The following is a 25,626-nucleotide window of genomic DNA, read 5'->3' on the forward strand; positions in this document are numbered from 1 at the left end:
CACACACACACACACACACACACACACACACACACACACACACACACACTATATATATATATAAACTTTACAATGTGCATGGAAATGTTAAGTTAGATAGTTTACCTACCATATTTTAATCTTTTGTTTGTACCTATTGTAATGAAATAGACTAAATTTGTCAAAATTTGAGAGAGGACACTGCCTCCAGTCACACAGGTTTGTAACCTAGCTCTGGAGTCAGGGACTTCATTATAATGTTGTACTATTTTTGTGACAATAAACATTATTATTATTATTATTATTATACTGTGAGTAGAACGAATTTCCATTTTATATCTAAACCATTTGAGTCGAAATGTAGGCTTTTATACTTAAAAGAACTGCCCCTCTTATCAGTACTATAACTTAAACTTGTGACGACATAAATATGACGTCGCAATTCACACTCACAACTGGCTCTTATGATGTATGACGCCTTGGTATCCGGGGCTTCAGTTCCGGTGTTCGCCTTCTGTGTAAACTGTCGTCTTTTCTATGAAATACGAGTTCTGTGCAGATATTTATGACAATTGTATTTAAAAACGGGCAATGGGAAGCCGTCTTTAGATATTACAATCAGGCAGACCAGCGGTCTGTTTTCCTGTTCTTGTACTAAAAAAAGAGTTTGTAATATTTGTACCTAATAGATTGGCAAAAGTTTCCATTCCCACATTTAAGCGTGTTGTTTACTTCCAGTCAACGCGAAATCTGCAATAGCTATAAAACTTGATTATTCATCCATTGAGCTATCGTGCAAAGTACATAATGTCTCCCTGAATAGATATCACTGTATTATTCCAATCACTCAAAAAAGGGATAACGTGTTTACTTCGATATGAAAACTACGGCCTTATATAATAAGATTGTGGTATACTTTTGAAAGATACTATTACGATATAAATAGGTATATATGTAGGTATTTTTACATACATGCATACATGCATACATGTAAACCTGAAACATTGGTAAGTTTCAAAATGTAATTTCATTTCCAATGTAAGTAAAAATATAACTTTGTTGAAGTGAGCTTATTGTCCACCTTATTATTTATATATTACAATAAAATATTCTAAAAATTTACAATTATTTTATTTTATAAAAATAATTTGAAATATGAAATATGAATAGCGCAAATTGGAAGGTTCTTTGTAAAATTAAAAATAAGGTATTTCATTAATATTTTTTGTAACTATAGTAAAAAATAGGGTAGCTTGTATTAATATTAGACGTAACTAGAAGGTTTAGACTTTACCATCTCAGTCAACCGTGACCATTGCACCTCTAAGGGGCACGAAACGTTGATTTGTTTGATAAGTTAAAGCTTACGTAAATATACTTCGGTTATATATCGAGTTCTTAGGTTTTCGCGATTGTTACACATAGGAAATGAAACTATTTTTCCGGATTTAAATCGCGTATTCATATAACAAACCGACGTTTACTCAACCGTGATCATGGGACCCGTAAAGGGCCCGAAACGTCGCCGTCGGTTTGTTTGAAAAAACAAATATACGCGATTTAAATCCGGAAAAATAGTTTCATTTCCTATATACTTCGGTTATTACGATATCAGGTTATAAATAAAAGTGACTGTTACATGAAAAACAGTTAGTGTTGTTCGATACGGTTCACTCAAACACTCTTTAGCATTTAGTGCTATGAACACAATCTTTTGTATAATTTTATGGCCGCCCAGAACCATTAGGAGGGTATTGCAAGTGTTTTCAAACACCGTTCGCGTTACGCAAAGCTTTAGAATCTCTATAGAGCCTTTGGTTTTCTTCGTATTGCCTGTATTATGCTGATTTTGGAGTTAATAACTTTGTTTTTTTTGTTGTATGATATTTTGATTTTGCGGAAATATGATCGATGACATGCTCTTTTTTTTAATTTTATTGACGGACAAACAGTTACTTAAATTTTAAAAATACATATTTTAAAATTAACTTATAAATAAACCTATAGTCCCCTAAATATACATTAAATATAAGAAAAAGAAGGTAAACAGAGTAGGTAGACAATGCGAGTGCAGTTCGGTGCGCGTCTTACGTAGCGAGAATTATTATATAATTCAAGTTTCGCGCGACATAGGCCGCTGCGCGTAAGTGGCAATGGCTTCCCAACAACTCATAGCCAATGAGCTTTTGGCGTTTATCCAACACGCCATCGATACCATGGACGAGGTCAGCATTGTGCTGATCTGCAAATCCAATTTCAACGAGGATGTGATTGGCAGTGACAAGATGCTGCTGCGAAGTCTCGGCAAAGTTGAAAAGATGTCATCTCGCCGAAAGGGATGGAGGCGTGAAGAGTCTCCAGGATTTTATCACACTCCAGAAGGAGACTGACGACAAGCTGCCTCCAGACACGTTCGACCACGTCGATGTCACCACGCTGCTGAAGGACATTAGTTCCCTGAAGTGAATCCTGGCCGAGTTGCGGTTTAAATTGGAGGATTCAGATAACACCATAAGTGAGCTGCGTGCCTAAGTTGCATTATTAAGCAACGCTGCTACGGTATGTAGGTCACCAGAAGCCTCTAATATAAACACGCGACATGGGGCGCAAAATGCATCCATCAGCAGTGTCGAATCGGCACAAATGGCTGCGTCACCGATCGCTGCAGCTGTCGCGCGTGATGCGCCGCGTTTTGCTGCCCGTACCTCCGTCCCGGCGGAAACGTCACGCGTATACATGACAGCCCCTGCACGTGCATACGCCACTGCAGCCGCTTATACCAGCCCACCGCCACTTCGAAACTCGAGTGGCGGCAATCTGCTAAAGGAAAAAGTAATCCCCGTGTGCCCGTCTCTGAAGTTGCACAACCACAGATGCAGACGGACTAGTGCGATGAGGACGGCTTCACAAAGGTGGTGAAGAAGAAGAAGCCCACCGGTCCTGTGCCACGTAACCAGTGTGGCACAGGACCGAACTTCTTGCTGCGTCCGGCCATACCGACGACGCTGCTGTACCTGTCACGACTGCATTACTACACGAAATCTGAGGAGATAGTGGAGTACATCAATCATAAAGCCAAATACAACCTGAGTGTCGAGAGGTAGGAGTCCCGCCACAACGTTAATTTTAATTTGTTTGTGGTGAGAGTGCCAACCGAACATCTATCTACCTCCATGAAGGAAGAGTTTTGGTCTCAGGGTGTCATGTATCGGCGATCCCGCGTCCGGTTACCTGACACCAGATTGCGCTACACGTCGCCGACAAGTGCAATTCGTGTAGATTAGTTAGAAAGAGTGTTTAATTATATTGTACATACGTTATTCCTTAAGGTGTATGGCATATGCGTGTTTTATTGTATTATTATATACGCTAGTCTATAAGGTATGTATTTATGGGTCTTTGCAACCTGAATACAAATAAATAAATAAATACAAAATTACAAGCTATGAATAGATATAGCTACAGACATATAGATATAATACATACAGCACCAAATTATCGTACACAGGAACAATAAAACAAAACAAAAATATTCAGCAATATGCGTATTTCGTATTCCGAACACTGCAACAGTGCACACAGAGGCCATTCGCTGTGCAAAGAAGGCAAGTTAATTCTATATTAAACAACTGTCGTGTGTATGGTGATAAGTCACACGCTTATCCATGACAGGTGACGTGCCACTCAGAGCTTTAAATAGCAAAGAGGGGCAATGCCACTGTGCCTGAGACGTCCCAAGTCCGTTGACAAGACCCATGTGCCTCTAATTTCACCACCACCGTTAACCCTCAAAATCTGAACACAATTAAGCTCACATTACTGATTGGCAGCACTAAGGTGGCAGTACTTCCCTGGACAGACTCTTTCACAAGGACCTCTACTGCTATTAAGTACTTATACTTTTTAATGCTTAAATAGGAAAGTTGTAAAATTTGACATTTTAATGACTTTCTCATTCACATGCGGCTATAAACCAAGGGTATAAATCTAAAAAGTTATAGATGTGACTCGCATTTGATTATATTTTTTCGTAAATGAATTGAGATTTGACCTCACTATTGTAATCTGTCAAAACGGCCATCATCGCGTTTTATAACGCAGTATGATTTTTTATTAATTTCCCAACATTTTTCCGATGAGGTTACATTTTTATCATAAATGAAAAAAATAATTATCAATTCACATGCGTCCTTCTACTGGGCACGGGATATATATATATACATACATGCATATAATAGTTTTCACTTAAACGTTTTTATATCGTTCCGAGGCTATTGTTAACCAAATGATTCAATTCTGTAGAAATGTTCGCTAATAAAATCGTATACTACGGTTGATATGCAAAATACCTTTCCAACGAGTGGAAACTTGGGGTATTATTCTGAAAAGCTCTCGCTTTTTCGTACATGAAATTGCCTTGCAAAAGCACAAAAATTTTCTTTTTTTTATAATACTAAATGACGGGACGAAGAAGTCGTGCGCCTAATGGTAAGATACACGCCTGTCCATAACAGTTGCAGTGCCACTCAGAGCTTTAAATCACAAAGGTCTGACACTGACAAGGCGGCCGGTCGGACGCGACGTGCATCCATCAGTTATCCGCCGCCCTTACCAGGTCATCGGTCCATCTAGTCGGGACCCGTCCACAGACATATATCTAGAAAGACGCCGCAACTACAGCAATTTGTGTGAAAACCAAGCGTGCTACATTTTTTCTACCCACTGTGACATCACAAGAACTATTTAGTGATGGAAACCTCCTTCCGCTCGCTCTAAATCGATTGATTGAACGAAATACGCGTAAACACGCGTGTTCCATTCAATTAATCGATTCTAAATGGAATAATTTTTGTTCAAGTATTTGTTGATTACAAGTAGTCGTAATAACAGTATTGTAGAAAAATACTAGAATAAGATAGTTAAGTCCTTTATTTTACTTGTTTTAAAAAAATGATGACTTTAATTTTTAATCGACTTCAAATATTGAAATTATCGTCCTTCCAATAAAATCAGCTTATCATATAACATCTTTTGTAAGAGAAGATCTTATCTGTTAATTTAAATAATGAATACGCACGTCAATACATGAACTTGCGACTGCCTTAATTAATTTTACTAGATGGTTTTCTGTTGATAATTGATGTAATTGATGAATGCCAAGACAAATGAAAATGTGACTGCTGACAAAATATGGTAAAATCTTATTAATCAGAGGAGGTTTATTAATGACGGCCTCATGTGAAATTTATGTAATTTGTTTATTATTTCTCGGATTTCTAACTCTGCTACTTTGCATATTTGAATAGCATCTTAGGTGGAATAAACTAGACCTCCTTCGTCCTCGAAAGCAACGAACTCGTACATATGACCAACTCCGGGTTTTTATAAAGACAGTGCACTGTTAATTCTTTGCATTTTATATTTTTTTGTATTACTCATACCACATATCCGGCGATGTATGTAATTTTATTTGCTCACTATATTCGGACATTCGAGGCAATGTGAAATTACAGGTACTGCTGATAATAGATACTACAAAACTAAAAAAATCCGAAACGTTACTAAACGTTATAACAAAAGAGTTATAGAATATTTTTATAATATTGCTAAGGTCATAATAATTTCCGTACCTTTGTTTTCAAAATCGATCAGAATCGAGAACAGTGTTGCCTAACGTATACATCACTAAATGTTAAATTTGGCCAAAGAAATGTACAAGCGGTCGTACCACGAAACTGAATGCACTATACAAAAGTGCGTTCGTTTGATATTCATGGGGTATTATTAACATAGGATCACAAATATATCGTACCAAGTAAAAGCGACAATGTATTACAAATCATGAGACATGCACTCGGTTGCATATTTGTTTTCTCGAAATTCATACAAAACCAAAATAATTGTTTTTAAAATAAATTATGCATCTTCTGATTACAAAATCACTTTCCCGTGGAAGGAAACGTCCCTGTTTACCCGTTTAACCACAGTTATGGTGCTTTTGCAGTTTACAATGGCACAATTATGCATTTTTCGCGTTTTCGTATGGTGTTTATCTACGATAACGGTCGGGCTCGTTCTGAAGTGTAGCAGCGGCAAGTAAGTGAATTTCACTTACTTTGGGCACGCGAAGCACGTACACTTGCGGCGTTTATCTAGATACATGTCTGTGCGCCCGTCCGACTCCGTCTCCATTCAAGAACCTTTCTGCGCCAACGGCCGTCAGTTCTACGAGCTCTGTGCCCTGCTCACTTTCGTTCTTCTACGGATCTAATTATTTCTGATTCGATCAGGTAGAGAAATACCGAGCATTGCTCGCTCTATAGCTCCTTGAGTGTCTTTGACCTTTTTCATGAGGCCCATACTGAATATCATAGTAGTTAAATATCATTAATTACAATCAATATTAGTATAAGACATGTGATAACTCTTAAATTATACACATATTTTATAAGTATTAGTCGAATATATCGGTGCAAAAATAACCACCCTAATAGTCGTGAATAAAAGAGAATTGATTTTCGTCACACCTACGGGGAGTCAATTTCGAGATCGCTCGATATTGCCGCTAGTCGATCACAAGGGAAATCATTCGTATGCAAATTTAAATTTGGATTGGACGTGACGAACTTCGGTAAATGTATCCAATATATACATACATACTGATTGTATCAGATATATTATTTCTAACAAAATTTATATAGCAATTTATACGTAGTCATGCAAAGGGGAATGGTACCAGCCTCCTTAGCACGATGCCATTGGTGAATTTCTCTACCTTTGACTGGATGAAGAAGCCGTGGTAGCCTAATATTATGACCTACCGCCTCTCAAGCACAGGACGTGAGGTCGAATTTGAGGTGAAGAAAGCTATCGCGATGAAAACTGCGTGTCGAAGATGGTGCACAACTCTCAGTAAACGTATAAAGTTCCCAACCCATTGGGCCAGCGTGGCGGACTATGGCCTAAACCCTCGTGAGAGGAGACCCGTGTCGACGAGCTCATTGAATCAAAAACAAATTTTTGTTTGTGTGATACCAACTAACGTCCAGGGAATTGCTGTTACCTTTCTGACGCCAAGAAGTAATGTGGGTATTATGGTATGGTGTAATGGGCTGTTGTCCGCATCCCGACGTCCAGACACCCATTTTGCGTGTGATGGGTGCATGGTCTTATTCGTGCCACCCAATCTTCTCCAGGAATCTGAGCAGCCTCCTAGTTTGCTGAAGACTTCGGGGAGCTACCTCGGCACTCCAAGGTACTTTGCCCTGTAGTCGGCCACGCCGCCGGAACATTGTAGTATGTGTAGCATATCCTATGCTGGCCGTAATACCTAGATTGCAAATGTGTTTTTTTTTATGGACCATGACCCGTTAGAGCGGCTATATAATGAGTAGCTCTTTTCTTTTTCCTTTTAAAGTGGATATTACTGCGTTTCGGTTTTGAATGTTAAGGGAACGGTAAAACTACAGGCACTTATGGCTCGTGTTTATCTCGTCGGCGACGGCAGTGGCACTGGTACGGTAAGACATTTCACTGCTTTTAAAAAATAGTGTGCAGAATGGTCTAAATTATATTGAACATGAGCCTGTATACAATTTGTCTGCTTTTCATTTTAGATATTCTGCAGTTGTTTTTAAACCATCTTGCTGACGATTTAGGATATTTTGAGATAGGCCACTATTCCTGAAAGCCTTCGATTTCTCATAGCAACAGGCCCATATTGATCATGCTTGATCATAGCCTTATTTGATATCATAAAAAAAAAATAATTAAAATGGTAGAATCTTCTCTACGCTAAAAGCTGTCTGTTGATTTTTTATGATACCAAGTGGTAAGCGACGCGCGTCTCTATGAATTGCAGTGCGAGAGCTTTGCCCATGACTGTAATATCACCCTTATCCTTCAAAACTGGAACGCAGTCATGCTCACATTATTCTTTGGCGGCAGAAATAGGTGAGGTGGCAGTACTTCCTGGACGAACTCTTTCTCAAGGAGCTCCACTGCTACTTAATCTGTTATTGTTATGTTTATAACATCAGAATGTGAAACAATTACTTTTTATTATCACAACTATTCAAATATGCTTGTAGAATTATTATTCTAAACGTATATAGCATTTGTATTTACGCAACAACATTCCGAAATTATGTAAATTAATTGATAGTATAAAGAAAACATTAAACAAAAGATAACAAATCAAGACGCGTTCAGTAGAATAATTAAAACTTAATTTTTCATAAAATTAACAATTCGAAGCAATTACGACTTGGAATTAAAGTTTTATTTAATGTAATTCAAATTAAAAAGCCGCAAGTTTAATTAAGAAATTAAGATAAAGGTCGACACATACAATCCGGTTCGTAATCTATCCCGGAAGCCGCTCGGGAGCTAACCGGGAGTGAGCTAAACCAAAATGTGTGACTGAGACGTTTCGTTTGCTTCGAGAACGTTGCCACTACTATTGGTTAAAAAAAGTTTAGAATTGAAAAAATCATGAAGATTATAAACTTACGTCTTATTATTTCCCATAAATATTAGACAACAGCATATACGTTGCTCCCAAAGTATGTAACTAAAGCATTTCGATGGTGGAAATTTGAAATGTCGTGTGGATGGACATTTTTCCTTACGACAAAATTTCCCTTTTAACATAATGTCTCTTATGACATTTCAACATTGCACCGTCTATATAAAGGCAATAATTTTGTAAATTACACACCCGCCTCGAGACAGGCGCCGCCGCGTACGGCCACTGTGAACGCAAAAGCGTCTACGTACATTTAGACGCACCCGCGCCCGCACCCGCGCCCGTACCCGTACCGCACCAGCGCCCGCACCCGTGCCCGCACCCGCGCCCGCACCCGCGCCCGCACCCGCGTCCGCACCCGCGTCCGCCACCACTCTGAATAAGGCCTATGGAGTTACCATACTTATTTCATTACACCATGTTTGTACTCCGCATCTGCTATTAACGACTTGTTCATCCCGTTACGTGGTATGATAAAAAAAACTATTAGAGCTTAATACCTGCATGATTTTCTAGCTTAAAACTATTGTTTCTTTGTCAACTTCCTATCGACATTAATACACGAAAAACGGCGCAAATGGTAAAGGCAACAAACACAAAACGGGGCGATATACATAAATTCCAATTAAGTGACGTGTCACGGCGCGATCAGGGGCTTTATCGCGTCTTAGAATACATTATCACAGTTTATTGTTTAACTTATTTTTTATGACGTCTGTGGGCGCTTTGTCGAACCGAAAACAAGTAGGCGAAACGAAAACGCCGGTTTAGGGCACTGTAGACAATGGGTGTGAATTCACACCTACGTTTAGGGAAACTTGTAAGTTACATTCGTCTAAAAGCTACTGCAAAATTTATAATTGATGTCCGGTGTGGGTGGTATTTATCACAAACAGTTGTTTATTTTTTTCATTTGTTTGTTCATACCTATCAGGTATAGGTGATCGTAAATCTGAAAAGATGCAGTAGAGTTCCTTGTGAAAGAGTTTGTATAGGAAAGTACTGCCATCTTACCTATTTCTACCGTCAAGCAGTAATGCGAAGGTGTTCCGTATTGGAAGGGTAAGGGTGCTAGTGCTAGCGAAAGGGCGCACGACTTGTTCGTCCTCACTTGGTATTACCAAAACATGGTGGCACTTGAATTTGCAACCGAAACTTAATGCCCCCGTGCATTACTAGTGACCGCTGGCTAACTTATTAAGTAGGTACTTTATCTACTAATTGTAAGGCACTTTTGGCCTGACTTTAGACGTACTGTAAATGCATCTAGTTGGAAATTTTTCGAAGAGATTTAATACAATTATTATCTGTATTTTCTCGTCTTTACTTTACCTCCACTGCGGCCACCTCATATAATTTATACTTATACGGGTAAAAGAGTTATTTAAGTTAGTTGTTTTAGTTTCTTATATCAAATAGCACCGTGAGGAGTGGAGGAGGCTACACCGACAAGAGCATGGCTCTTAAATAAAATGAATGAATGAATCAAATAGCAATGGTTATATTCTAACATTTGTTAAAAGTTTTCTATACAATTTTCGACCTCTTTTACCGCAAAAGAATGCTAAAGTTTATTAGGGCAGAGCTATAAATTTGCAACTTGTTTCTTCTAAAAATAACATTTTTTTCGAGATATCGTGGACTTATGTCCGAGGTCTAGTGTTATTAAGCAATAAGACAATTTTAGTCATGTTCAGTTCAGTGCAATACAATGCGCGTTCGGAAGCGGATGCTCTACTACGCAGTGAGTTAATTATAAATTATAATTCGCGTCTCACACGGCACTGGCCTGGGATGTGTTCCTAGCAACTCATTGACAATGAGCTCCAGGCGTTTAATCAACACGCCATCGACACCATGGATGAAGTCAGCATTGTGCAGATTTGCAAATCGAATTTCAATGAGGATGAGATTTGCAATGTGCTATGTAGGCGAGTGAAACGACCGCTTGCTCGTAACGCACTGGTTTATTCGCTGTTTGTTTAAGCGGTGGACGCAGCCACACGATGCATGCATATTTACATATATAACATATTCTCCCTCTAGTGACAACTACAATGATACTTAATTCTAATAAAAAGGCGAATCTAGAAATATTTCTTGTAATTAATGGTGGGACGCTTGCGTAACAATCTCATCGGTTCATCGACCGGTGAACTGCGTGAAGTCTCTGTTTGGCCTATTGATTCATTATCTGCATCCTGGTACTCAGCGTGGGAATCAAGGTGCCCCTGTTCAGCTGCGTCTTTTTCGTCGACGCTCCTCCGTGTTGGATGCATAGTATTCTCGCTCCCGTCTAATGTCATTAGCGTAGAAGTATGAGGCTCATACATCTCGGCTCTTCTCCCTCTGGTCGAACCGTGTCGGTCAATTAATGGTGTTGAGTGAAATTGTGGCGAGACTTGCAACAATGAATGCGGCGACGACGGAGTGGGCGGCGATTGTAGCGGCGATTGTGGCCGCGACTGTGGCGGCGTAATACTCGACTCCGGTAAGTACATGCTTCTTTTCTCATAGTGTAGTGGATTGTTACTTGTCCCTTTGTATAACACTACTTGATTTTTGTGTCTTTTGACACACTCTAAATTAATATAGTCTTTTATTAAATACATCACTGTTCCCAATCTCTTAATAATAATACCTTTTACCCATTTGTAATTGTTTTTGTTTACAAATTTTTTATACAATACAATATTGTCTTTTTCAAAATATTTTGTTTTATTTTTTCGTACAGAGTTATTGTGCGTATACTGTTTATTTTTCACATTACCGGTTACGGAGGGTGACAAAAATGACGATGACTTGGGGTTAATCAAGTCTAGCCGCGTCCTAAGTTTACGACCGAAAACCATTTGTGCTGGTGAATACCGTGTCGTACTATGAATGGAATTACGATAATCCATGAGGTATTTAAGCAATTTTAACTTTGTTTCTTTTGCTGTTCGACACGATAGAAGGCACGATTTAATACCCTTTTTTACAACTTTAACATAACTTTCTGCCTGGCCATTGCTGGCTGGGTGGTAAACCGGTGTTGTGACATGGGATATTCCGTTACTTTCACAAAATCTATTAAATTCTAATGAACAAAAAGCTGTGCCATTATCGCTTACCAAGGTCTTCGGCACCCCGAACCTCGACATGAAATCGCATATTTTTTCTATAACTGCACTAGAACCTGTTGAGTTGTGCATATTGTACACTTCAACCCATTTTGTGTGAGCGTCTACTACAACCAAGTATGTACAACCGCTTATTGGTCCCAGAAAATCAATGTGTAATCTAATAAATGGATTACATGGTGACTCCCAAAATGCGATTGGAGCACGGGGGGGTGAAGGGCGCAATTGTATACATATTTCACAAGAATTTATTAACCTTTCTAATGCTTGATCAATTCCAGGAAACCAAACCCTTGACCTAGCTTCAGCCTTTGTTTTTACAATACCTAAGTGCGAGGAATGTAGTTCCTTTAAAATTTTGTCATATAAACTCTCAGGTACAACTACTTTGTGTCCTCGCATTATGCAACCATTTTCGTACGACAACTGTGATCTGCAGAGATAAAACGGTTTCAATTGCATATTAGCATTTTTTTGGGGCCAACCATTCATAATGTATTTTGCTACTTGATTCAAAACTATATCACTTTTAGTTTCTTCCCGCAATTTAACTAAAGTAACCGGCGCGCTGTTATCAAACACGAAGCAAACGTAACTCGCCCGATCACACGTTTGCTCCACCTCGCCGTCGCTGCATTGTTCGGTACAAGCGCACTCGATACAGTCAGGCGCAGTAGTTGGTGGGGTGGGCAGGCTTGCGCGAGAGAAAAAATCTGCACTATTATCGGCACTTCTGATATATTCAATGGTGTAGTTATAGCCACTTAGGAACAAGGCATATCTTTGTAACCTATTGGCGGACACTTCCGGAATGCCTTTATATGGTCCAAAAATTGATATGAGTGGCTTATGATCGGTTCTTAGAGTAAACGGTTTGCACCTACCGTACAAATACTGATGAAAGCGCCTCACACCGTAAATAATTGCGGTCGCTTCCTTTTGTATTTGTGCATATCGTTTTTCTGCGACATTTAGTGTTCTAGAAGCAAACGCTATTGGTCTTTCTACTCCGTCTGAATCTACTTGTGAAAGAATTGCACCGAGGCCACTAGGTGAAGCATCTACTGTTAGTATTAACTTAGCGCTTGGTTTATAATGCGCTAGTACTTGTTCGGAAGCTAACAATTCTTTGACTTTTATAAATGCTGAATTATGCTCATCCGTCCAATTCCATTTTGATCCTTTCTTTAATAAGTCGTATAAAGGACTTAGGACGGTAGAAGCATTGGGTACAAAATTCCTATAATAGTTAACCAATCCCAGGAATGATTGTAATTGGTTAATATTCGTAGGGAGTGGTGCTTCCACCATTGCTTTAATTTTTTCTGGGGACTTTTTCAGTCCATCTTTCGTAATGACATAACCCAAATAACTGACTTTATCTTTGAAAAATTCGCATTTTTCACGTTGCAATGTTAGTCCGGCTCCTTGTAACCGTTTTAACACCGCATGGAGCCTTTCCAAATGCTCTGTTCTGTCCTTGCCAGTTACAAGCACATCGTCTAATAGGCATAGGACACCATCCATCCCTGACAAAATACATTCCATTGCGCGCTGGAAAATCGCCGGCGCGCTGGCTAAGCCAAACACTAAGCGGGTGTACTTAAATAGGCCGCGGTGAGTATTTATGCAAGTTAACTTTTGTGATTCTTCGTCAAGAACAAACTGGTTATAGGCCATAGACAAATCGAGCTTAGAAAATTGTTGACCCTCGTGAAGTTTAGAAAATAACTCGTTTACCGTCGGTAAAGGATATTGTTCAACGAGTAACTGTTTGTTCAGACTAACGGAGTAATCGACACACAATCTGACCGTACCATTACGCTTTAGAACTGGTACCACCGGTGATGCGTACTCTGAAAACTCAACGGGTACCAGAATACCTAAATTTACCAATCTGTCAATTTCTTTTCCGACCATGTCCCGTAATGCGAATGCGACGGGCCGTGCCTTAAAAAATACTGGAAACGAGTTATCCTTTATTGACAACTTTATTTTATATTTATTGAACGTTCCCAGTCTATCAGAAAATAAATCTTTATATTGTTCTTTGAAGTTGTTAAGTAGCAAATCCGTTTCCTGACAATAATTTACAGGTGTTAACTGTAATTTAAAAAGCGAAATAAAATCTCTGCCTAAAAGCGGTGGGCCACCGTCCTGGACTACGTAAAAATCTAAATCGCATGTTATTCCAACGTAAGAAACGGGCATCCGAACTGTACCTATACAAATTATATTTTTACCGTTATAAGTCGTCAGTTGTTTACACGTATTCGATAATGGCACATCTATGAAATGAGTTTTGTAGTAACTTTCGGAAATCACAGTCACAGCGGAACCGCTGTCAATTTCAAATTCATATTCTAATTTGTTAATTGTTATGGTTTCCATCATGGGTTCCCCCCTTAAGGAACGGATATAAAAAAGCTTACCATCGTCATCGTCACCATTATCACCGCCGTCGGCGTAAACAAAATTCACTTTTGTGCACATTTTTTTTAAATGACCTTTTTTGTTACACTTTTTACACACATAATTTGCAAATCTGCACTCCGACGTTTTATGGTTCGTATAACCACAGGTAGCACAGTTCACTTTTTCAGAATTAAAACTTTTATATTTTTTCGACATTTTATATAATTCGCTGCCGGACGCTGTGCTGACGCCAGCAGAGGCGGTGTACGAACTGGTCGCGGCTGCAGCGCGAGCGCATCGTAAATTTTCTGCTAACTCCACAGCCTTAGCTAATGGTAATTCCGTTAAATCGTGAGCGTAGATCTTTTCTTTTTCTGGGCCAGGCTGCATCCCCATAATAAATTTATCGCGAAGAGTTTCTTCAATATTTTTGAAGTTACAGTGGGCTGACATTCCACGTAACCTCGCTGCCCATTGTGTGTGTGTCTCTCCAGATTGTTGAACAGCTGCATAGAAGTTATGCCTTTCCGCAAATCCAACACGCTTCGGTGTGAAATGTTCGTCTAGGAGAGACAATATGCCTTCGTATGGTACGTCTTCAATTGCTTTCGGAAGTGCTAAATCTGCTACCAATTTGTAGATACTTTCGGCGAGTGCGCTGAGAAGGATCGCTCTCCTCTTATTGCCCTTTGGATCTTCTTTCGCGTCAATATCGTTTGCAACAAAATATTGTTTAACGCGGCTTTTATAAGTTTGCCAAGTCTGAACACTGTGGTCAAACATCGTCAAAATTCCAAAATGTACTCCGGCCATTTTAATTATTTCCTAACGCGGGTGAATGTAAAAAAAAATCTCGTCGCCAGTGCTATGTAGGCGAGTGAAACGACCGCTTGCTCGTAACGCACTGGTTTATTCGCTGTTTGTTTAAGCGGTGGACGCAGCCACACGATGCATGCATATTTACATATATAACACAATGGCAAGATGCTGTTGTTCCAGACCCTCGGTAAAGCCGAACACATGAAATCCCGCGGAGGGATCGAGGCGTGAAGAGTCTCCAGGATATCCCTATACTCCTGAAGGAGACTGACCCGGACGACGTGCCCACATTCGTGGCGACGGAGTTGCACAAGCTGCCCCCCATCACGATCGACCACGTCGATGGCGTTACAATGTAAGTTAGAGGCTTGGAATAACACCATAAGTGAGCTGCGTGCCGAAGTTGCGTTATTAAGCAACGCTGCTTTGGTATATTGGTCACCAAAAGCCTTTAATGCAAACATGTGTTGTGGGGCGCAAAATGCATCCGTTTGCAGTGTTGAGTCGGCACATTCGAATTCACCGATCGCTGTTGCCACTGCGCGTGATGCACTGCAATCCGCTGCCCACCCCTCCGCCCCGGCGGAAACGTCACGCGTATGCACGTCAACTCCTACACATGCATACGCCACTGTAGCCGCTTCAAATACCTAACCCGCCACTTTGAAACACGAGTGGCGGCAATCTGCTAAGGGAGAAGTAATCCCCGTGTGTCTGTATCTGAAATTGCAAAACCACAGAGGTAGATAGACCGATGCGACGAGGACCGTTTCACAAAAGTGGAGAAGAAGAAGAGGAAGACCACCAACCGTAACCATTGTGGCACAGCACCGACAGGACCGAACTTCCTGCTGCGTCCGGCCACGCCGACGACGCTGCTGTACCTGTCGCGTCTGCATTACTCTACGAAGAAGTTACACTCTGAGGAGATAGTGGAGTACATCATACATAAAGCCAAATATACTTTCAAGCGGTTGGTGTCAAACCAGCGTCTTCCAAAAAACCCTGCTAGACGCTATGTCAACAAGGTCATGGAAAGAACCAACGGACCTTACGAAATTTTCTATGTGCTTGTAGCAGTTCTTTGTTTTTAGTTTTTTAACGACTTTTCTGAGATTAGGTACTGACAGTTGGCGTTACGGCAAAAATTTTTACAAAAACAATTGAATATCATAGTGAAACATTTAACAAAACTTAAAAGTTAAACTGGTTTTTATTGTATAATAAGTATGATAGCCATGACTGGCATGACGTCATGTCGTTTATCACCTATATCACTTCAGTACATTCCCAAAAAATCGATTAAGTTGTTTAAATTTTGATTTTGATCGAAAAATCATATTACAAAATTGAAGACTACGTGTTAGATAAAGATGTATGGAAAGACGACATGGCTCCAGAATCCACACAAATTTGATTCAAAATGTATTCCATAGCATTTAAGTTTATTTGAAAAGAGCAATCCCTAGAGTTTCTTGCTCGTTCTTCTCAGGGAGGTCAGCGTAGTGAACGAGCAGTACCTTAAATGTGACGTTTTCAAGTGTAAATTTATTTTACCTATGGAATAAATCATCTTTGACTTTGACTTTGACTTAAACACTATACTAATAAAATTGTCCATCAGTCCAGATTCTCCTTACGTACTACTTTTGCCAAAGACAAAATAAAAAGTACTAGAATTAAAAACCAATACAGAACCTTAACCCAATATCATCAAACTACCCTTAACAGGGGTTCTATATTAATAATCGTCAATTAGCGGGGTCACAGGCGCTATGACATGTGTTCCTTTGACGCTGCCCGAAGGACGGCGTTTTTGTTTTCTGTTTGTTAATTTACACTATAAACAATCATTTAAAAGACACTTTAGAGGGTGCATCTCTTAATTATGTCAAGGGAATGATTTTGAAAACAAAAATTAATGTGGTGGTTTAGTAAAAAATAGAGCCACGTATAATTGAATGACTTTATAATGAATTCTTTACTATTTTACGTTAAAATGTCGTCTTAAGTATTATATTTCTTTCAATTCTTTTTAATGGTGTTGTTTTTTACTCCTCCAAACATTTATTTGTAAAAGATAACTTTGCAAACATACATTCTGTAGGGCTAGCACGGTAAGGCGCGACTTGCGCATGAGCGACATAGAGATAGAGATAGAGATGCGAGAATAGCAGTATAGGTATCGCGTTTTATGTCGCTCCCACATTTATATGCCGATCGGCTATGGACTGGAATTCCCTGCTTGCAGACTTGTTCCCTGAACGTTATAACTTGGACCTTTTCAAGGCGAGAGTGAATAGGCATTATTTAGGTGTGCATGCTCCATCGTCGACCTCATCGTCACTTTCCATCAGATGAGATGTGGAGGTCAAATGCACACTTACATTTTCATAAAAACAGAAGTAACATTTTACGTACAAATTTTTTTCCCGGTCGAAACCAATTAATGTGACTTTAAAACTCATGACAAAGGTACTGGTGTTAACACGTTCAAAATCCCCCATATAAAGGCCGAAATCAACCCTGTACGTCCACCGGAATTAGTGTTGATTTTGTCTTTTAGTCTCATAGAATAATATCCAAATTACTTAGTTATTTTTGAAAAATTACACCTTTAAAAGACTGCCGCTCATAAGTTTAAATATTTGACATTTAGAAGCAATAGAGCACCTTGTGAAAAAGTCCGTCCAGGGAAGTACTGCCAACTTACCTATTTCTGCCATCAAGCAATAATGTGAGCATTACTGCTTTCCAGTTTTGAAGGGTAAGGGTGCTGGTGAAATTACAGGTACATGCGACTTGTAACTTATGTCTCACGTTACTGCTTGGCGGCAGAAACAGGTAAAGTGGCAGTACTTCCTTGGACGAACTCTTTCACAAGGAGCTCTACTGTTACTAGGATATTGGCTGTATCATGTGTTTTTTACTAACGTACTGACATCGCCATCTTGGCTATCAAGCGTGATATTGATAAACTAATGCGCTTAATAGAAATATTCAGGCAGACGTGGCTTTACGGTTATCTTTGTCAAATCTGCTATTTTGTCAGTGAAAGCTTGCAAACGGTTTCGAGCAGCTAATCCGCGGCACGTACGCTGCACCAATTAATGTCTTCACTGAAACGCTGTAAAACGATTTGAGACTCTTGTCACGCCCAATACATTCGTCAACAAAAGTCATTTTTATACTATACTAAATACGGTAAGTGCATAGATCTATAATAGAGTCCTATCTCAAAAAAAATACCAACCCATCAGGGACATTTTTTTATGATACGAAGTGACACGATGAACAAATCGTGCACTGGTGCTAAGCGACACTCCTGTCTATAACAGTTGCTGTGCCACTCAGAGCTTTAAATCACAAAGATATGAGGAGCACTGCGCCTGTCACCCTGAGACATAAGTTGATAAGTCCCATGCGGCTGTAATGTCACTAGCACACAATATGTAATGGTCACATTACTTGGCTTACTGCTTGACACGGCAGAAATAAGTAAGGTGGCAGTACTTTCCTGGACGAACTCTTTCACATGGAGCTCTACTGCTGTTCATGGATGATGGTGACAAGATGGTTACAAAAATGACGTATATCTACCACGTACAGCTAATAAATTGTATACTGGAGCAATTTTGTCACATGGTTATTTTAATATATCGCACTTGACAACTAACATAGTATTATCTGAAAAATTGCTTTATATTATATTTTGTCTCAAAATTGCGTTATATTAATAATTTATCTCCAAAATTTCGCTATATTTATATGACATTCGCATATGGTTTAATTTCAAAATGACAGAAAAATACTGTCGCTTTGAAATTAAATAGGTAATATTAATATAAATAATAGCAATTTTGAGATAATACTATGTTAGTTGTCATGTGCGATATCATGAATACAACTGTGTAACAAGTCAAAAAATGAACTATCTGGGTTTGGGTCACTATTGTTCAAAAGTTTGTTCTAATACATCTTATTAAAACTATTCTTCAGAAGTGTACTTTCCAAATTACCCACCTCTTTGTAGCAACAGAATGCGTCTCCGCAGATAGTAAAATTGTTCTCAGACGCCGGCGACTCAACTCTTTACGACTAGTACTTGGTATTCGGTACTTGGTAATACCGTTTCTTTGTAACGATAACATTTTCTTCGTAACACTAAAATATCGTAACTTTGTAAACCTTTCGACCGTTCGGAGGCGTGGCTTGTATTGAACACCGCGCTCGTTTATAGCAACTGTCAAACTTCTCCATGGGAAATGTTGCCTTATTTGGTTGGTATAATGTTAAAATTTGGAGTGTTGAACAATGACAATTTGAATTTATTGTGTGGCTGTTGGTTTTAGGAAGTGGGGTAATTTAAAATTAGAATTGGCGCCATTCGTAATTCGAAATTTATTTTCATTAGTTTGTAAGCTTATTTCTGCTGCGAATTCTATGAACTTTAGTAATTTTGCGCTTGTTGAATTCGAGTTTATGTAATATATAAAGCTATGAAACGGAAATTAAAGAACTAACGCGTTCATCATCAAATCCTTATTTACTTATGTATAGTTTGTAAGTTTTTATTATAATCGACATCGTTCTCAACATTTTGATAATTTTTCCACAATATATTCATTTATGACATAAAATATTATTGTTATAATCATGAACGACAGAGAAAAAGAAGTTAGTAGCAGGAGAGCTCATTGTAAGTTCGTCCCGGGCACTACTGCCACATTACTTATTTCTGCCTCGAAGGAGTAACGTCAGCATTACTGTATTCCGGTTATGAAAGGTAAGGGTGCTGGTGACATCACAGGCACATGCGACTTGTAAACTTATGTCTCGCGTTACTGCTTTGCAATAGAAGTAGGTACCTGCACCCTGCAGATGAAATTACTGGCACTTGGGACTTGTCAACTTATGTCTCAAAGCGACAGGCGCAGTGGCAGTATCTTTCAGGTACTCTGTATACGGTAGCATTCCGTCATACTACGTTATTGAACAAACGCAGCGACATAATCAACAATTCTATGGCCTAAACAGAGCGTAACAATTAATTATAAAAAGAGACCTCAAAAGTTTGTGGAATTACATCTGTTTGCCAAGTTTTATTGAAATTGGTTAACGGATAGTGTGAGAAAACCAATAAACCGGATTCATCCCTTAATTTGCTACCCTTAGAGGTGTAATGTTTTCTTAAAATTTAAATGCAACCGCTGCTGATGTACCCCCTTTTAATAAAAAAAGAATCATCAAAACCGGTTCCCGAATGTCGGAACAATCGCGTAACAAACGAAAAAAATAGTCGGTTTGAGAACCTTCTCCTTATTTGAAGTCGGTTAAAAAAGAGAAATGCCATTAAGTTGTTTAAAAAACATTAACACTTAATTAATACCAAATTTAACGATGGCAATTAAAATTTCCTGGAAACTCCTTCAAGTCTGTTAATCGTCAGTCTAAGGTTAATAACGGTTATTCTAGTTTTGTTGACTTTATTGTCGTGTAACTACACGTGTAATTTAACATCGCGTCTTAAAATGACATAATAATGCCATTTCTACACAAACATGACATTTTGAGTATTCTTGTTCTTGTAGACTGAAAACTCAACAAGATAAAAGGTAATATTGTTTTTTTAATGTATCGTATAGGCCTCCTCTTTTGCACGCTCAATAGGTCCTGTGTGTATCTCATCCACAATCTTCCGATTGTCTAGCAGGTGGTCAGCCTCGTGGACGTCTCGCTCCTACCGAGTACCACTCAGTGACCCCCTTGGTACATCGGTACGTCGCCTAGCAACGTATCCTGCCCATCTCCATATTAGGCTCGCGATCGGCATTTTTAATGTATACACTTTAAAAATGTAAACGTTTATAAAATAAATAAAATAAAAATCATTTATTGCAGACAATATACAGTCCAATTTGTTAGTACACTTACAAGCTATCTGTTCTACTGTTAGTACAAAACTTACAAAATAAAAATAAAATGAATGAATGAATGAAATGAATTGAATTGATTACGTGAATGATATTTTAAATAAATAAATAATAACGCACACACTCAACATAGCCCCGCACTAGGGAAACCCTGTGTCGCGGGTGCCATGGACACACACATAGACAACCACAAATTACACCCAAACTCACGAGAGAAATAATTGTAGGCCATACAAATATTTCTCCCGGCCCGGGAATCGAACCTGGGACCTCTGCGTGGAAGTCCGGCATGGAAACCGTTCGGCCACGGAGGCAGTTACATGATACTTGCTAAGTTCACCGAGACCCTAGTACGTGAAGTTTGGTAAACCTAGCAAGCAGATCGGAGTCCCACCTATCCCCTATCATTTTACTGTTTGAGCTCTCTCGCACCCTGCGCATGCTACCTTTTTTCGCATTAGTGCGTAAAAATCCTCTACACTGGCGTCGGCAAACATGCCTGACGCACTGCAGTATCGAGGAAGCCCAAACAGAGCCCTGATCACATTATTACATAGTGCCTAGGGAGTTATAGGCACAGACCACATAAATACTAGTAGTTATAGGCTTTCTGACTGAAATCGACCCATAGGCTGCCGGTGTAGAATATCTGGCAGTATGCTTTAAAAGCGTTATTTTGATTTCAGATGTACAACGAGCAAACCCATGAGCCAGAATATTACCCCGAACTGACAAAGCCCTGCATTCCCTTTCTATGTCTAAGTTTTCTGTGACTATGTGCCCAAGTTATTAATTATTATTTTACGATATATAAAATTAATATATTACGCGGTTTAATGGTACTCCGTTTAGAAATAGAGGTGGAATACGGTCTGAATATTTAAGGTAAATTCACTTTTCTTGTTGCTTATGGATCACGCACGTGATTACCAATTACTGAAAATCAGGATTTTTCATTATTTTTCTTGTACCATGAATGGATTTTATTTGTTAATTTCATAATTTTAAAATTAGAACTAAATAAATATTTTAATAAGTTTATTTATTTTATTATACATTTATTTTTATTTCATTTTAATAGGGTGTTATGTATCCAGATATTCGAATACCTGGAACATTAGAGCAACGCATTCACGACGTGACCACTGAGAAAACATTAATTTACGTTTTAATTAGTCCCTTGTCCTTATGCTCTCAAAAATATTCTTACCTCGATTTTTTAAATTCTGTCCTTTTTAGAATACGTCCGATCGAATCAAAATGTGGCATAGAAATTCAATTCAAAAAGTTTTCATTTTTAACCGACTTTGATGATGACTCTGATGATTCTTCCTTTGCTTGAAAGGGGGTACCTCAGATGTGGTCCCAATAAAATTTTAAGAAATGATTACACCTCTAAGGTTAGAGAATTAGGGGATGGATACTGTTTATCGGATTTTATCCACTTTCCATTACATAACCGATTCGGCAAACAGATGTAATTCCAAGAATTTTAATTGTAATTCCAAGAATTTTTACTACATACGTAAGCAAATAACATTTGAAATCATCAATTTAATTATCACTTCTATTCATTCGTAAGGCAAATTTTCGCTCAGAAGAACCAGTAAGAAAATCTAAGAGAAATTAAATAGACACGACGAAACTATAAGAATTCCAAACCGTAAAAAGTTTTGTTATCGCTTAACGTTAATCTTTCGCCTAGCTGAACGGTTCTGGAGACAGTTAATTGCCTTTTCCAGCTCCAGGTCTTTTCTATACGCGGACTCTGTTATCATGATGACGAATGAGCAGTTTCGGCTAGTTACTGCTTTTGGACTTTGACAGGTGTGAACAGATCACGAAATCTATAACACGTAACTACTATTGCATCGTATTTGTTATCACCACAGACCCCACGTTATCTCTTACGGTGACACTTCACATGGCTAGTTGTATTTGACGCACACGCTGTCTACGCCTGGTGGTTGTTTGCCACAACGCTTAGATAGCGTGTGTGACAAAATATTTGCCTTGTTTGCCTATTCGATCAAAAATAAAAGATCCTTAAATTTAGATAAAAAAAGGAAATATTCCTTCTGTCGTACATAAAAGTAAACAACCCTTGAAGAACGTAAGGTATAGATATCACCACGCGTAAAGTTATGGGGGCACAGTACACTCCCGCCTACTTAGTAAGTTACGGTGGTAATTTACGTTGGTAGAAGACTTAGGTATATTTTTCTCATTAGTTAAAGTTATGTGTTTGTTTATACGTTCAGGATACTTAATGGTGAGAAAACACCATAAAGCATAGTTTATATTGCCATGTAATGCAATGGAAGGGATTTTTTTTTCAAAATTTGGTTTTATTAGACAATAAGTTGAAATATACTGATAAGGCAATAAAAGTTTAAATACTGGAAAGTAAAACTAGGATTAAACAATGGGAAAAGTGTTTGTCGTACTGTCGTTGCTTCCGATTTCCATACAACAAGTGCTTTAGTAACTTACTTTGGGATCGGCGAAACGTATGTGATGTTATCTAATATTTATTAGACGTCCGTCCGTCCGTCCGTCCGTGACGTTTATAAACGTTTGCATTAATCTATGAGAAAAATATCTGCCACAGCGTATGAATCGGCAAAAGCACGATGTTGGCGCGAATGTGTTCAATTATTACAATACCTAATCAGTTATTTTTAGAGTCTGTGCCAGCCAAGGCTAGTTTACAAACTTACTTTATAGCATTTATTTATTTATTTATTTATTTGCATTCCATAATATACATTACAGATGTATTACATATATTGAGATCAAATTATGGACCCTGAACAGGGCACAGCAAATAGTAGAAGAGAGGACTAGTCTCATAATTGTTACACTTACTAATATATAATTTGATATATACCAACGCCAACAGCTTTATATTATTATATTTATTATCGACTAGTTACTAAATTCAGATACCAAATTCATCTTCTAAAAACTCTTTTACATTATAATAACTTTTATTTATGAGAAAACTCTTTAAGTTTTTAAAGAAAATCTTGTTATTTTGTTCGTTTTTTATAATTTCCGGAAGATTGTTTTATATTTTTATTGACATGGTGTATGGACTAGATAAATGCATATTTAATCTTGAATATGGTAGTACTAATCTGTTTATATTTCGTAATGTATATTTAGTGGGGATGTCTTTACGGTTTTTATATAAGTCTTGATGGTTTCGTACAAATTTACAAACTTCTAGTATATAGATACATGGGAGAGTCAGGATTTCATGTCAGGATGTTTGATAAAATCTGAATCCATTAAGGTATTTTCTTTGCTTTTCTTTCCTGTTTCTGCGCATCTTCTTTCACCACGATGACATACGTGTCCCACAGTTCTGCAAGACACGTTTCATACATTTAATATGGTTAGATTTATATTAGTATGTCACAAACTGACGTGACGGTTTGTGCTGTGTGTATGAAACGCGTCACGACACGACACGTCAGACAAATGTAAACTTGGCTTAACACACCGTTAAAAAAACTAGTGGAGATATTATACAATGTACAGACTAAATATAACTGATTTGTTACCATTCAAGTGACGTCACTCGAGTTACACGACTCAAGTGCAGCTGAAAGATCAAAACGTGGGTTTCCTGCGCAGGCGCCGGCTGTCGATTTACGAGACACTCCCCTTCCGCCCGGTGGCGCCGACGACAACATTGACACAAAGTAGTGTAAGCTCAAAAATTCATTCAACAATTTCGCACCCTTGATGTAAAAAGGTCACATCTGCAAAATGACAACTTTTTAACAGAGAGATTTAAACATTCTACGGAGACATTACAAGCTTAAATATATTATGGACTTCACTGTTAGCGAGAGGTAACTACTAACCATTCACAAATGTAGGAAAGTTGAAGTTCTATGTAGTTCTAATATTTAATACTTCTCAAATATATTGTAGTCGCAATGGTTTATGTGTTTTGAAATGAATGTGCAACAATGAACTGACGAGACGGCAACTTGACAATGGAGGCGAGAGTGATAAAAAATTCAATTTCCTGCATTTTTGTCGTTTACTGTACCTATAGATATACGAGGTGGGGTCATCTTCCGTGTAAATAAAGTACACATCGTATATGATGGTTGTTTTGACATTGATACAACCATTTTTATACAAATTTTAAATAAATCATACAAATTCCACGGCACATTATTTTATAAACTCCAATTTTGTGACTACACAAATGCGAGAACACCGGTGTGGCAAATATGTATAGTTTCAGATTAAATACTTTTTTCACAAACATGCCCGGAAATGTTTGCATTACTTTAAAAAAACTAACACGGAAAGTTTGTCATTTATCGACCATGCGACTTCTTGCCGGCCAAGGCCTGCCAAATAGGTATGGAAACTGTCCTCTTCTCTAACCTTTTAAATCTACCTACTAATACTAATAATAATGAATGTAAACAGACAAAAGAAAAATTCATACAGCCAACTGTCCAGAGTTCATAACCGCGAGATTTAAAAATACCTATCTGTACTGCTTACTTAAAAAAAACGAAAATGGCGGTCACACTTAAACTAAAGTGTTTCGGTATTCTTTTGTTTTTTTCCTCTTTTTTTTGTATTTTGGACGCGAAAAGAGTGTTAGTGAGATGAGCGATAACGAAAATACAGTAATGTATATCTTACATTCAAACACATCATCAGAAGTTAAATAATTAATATTTTTTTACTCTTTCTATTATACGTGTGGCGCAACATAAGTTTCCGGAATGAATAAGAAAAAAATACTATAAATGGTTAGAAATGAATTTATTGTTTCTCAAAATATTCTACGTTA

General features: G+C 38.3%; 1 protein-coding gene across 1 annotated transcript; it reads right to left on the bottom strand.

Annotated features, from left to right (window-relative positions):
* Positions 1 to 10,438: 10,438 nt before the first annotated feature.
* On the bottom strand, positions 10,439 to 14,874 carry LOC113232448 (uncharacterized protein K02A2.6-like). Its single transcript, XM_026467189.1, has one exon. It carries the CDS (start codon positions 14,854 to 14,856, stop codon positions 10,594 to 10,596), a length of 4,263 nt encoding a protein of 1,420 aa, XP_026322974.1. The 5' UTR covers positions 14,857 to 14,874; the 3' UTR covers positions 10,439 to 10,593.
* Positions 14,875 to 25,626: the final 10,752 nt, after the last annotated feature.

Source organism: Hyposmocoma kahamanoa, unplaced genomic scaffold (genome assembly GCF_003589595.1).
Source record: "Hyposmocoma kahamanoa isolate Upper Pololo Valley unplaced genomic scaffold, ASM358959v1 76, whole genome shotgun sequence".
NCBI lineage: Eukaryota > Metazoa > Arthropoda > Insecta > Lepidoptera > Cosmopterigidae > Hyposmocoma > Hyposmocoma kahamanoa.

Bases quoted from the DNA above. Each gene is read 5' to 3' on its own strand.
- LOC113232448 (XM_026467189.1), bottom strand. From the start codon at position 14,856: ATGGCCGGAGTACATTTTGGAATTTTGACGATGTTTGACCACAGTGTT.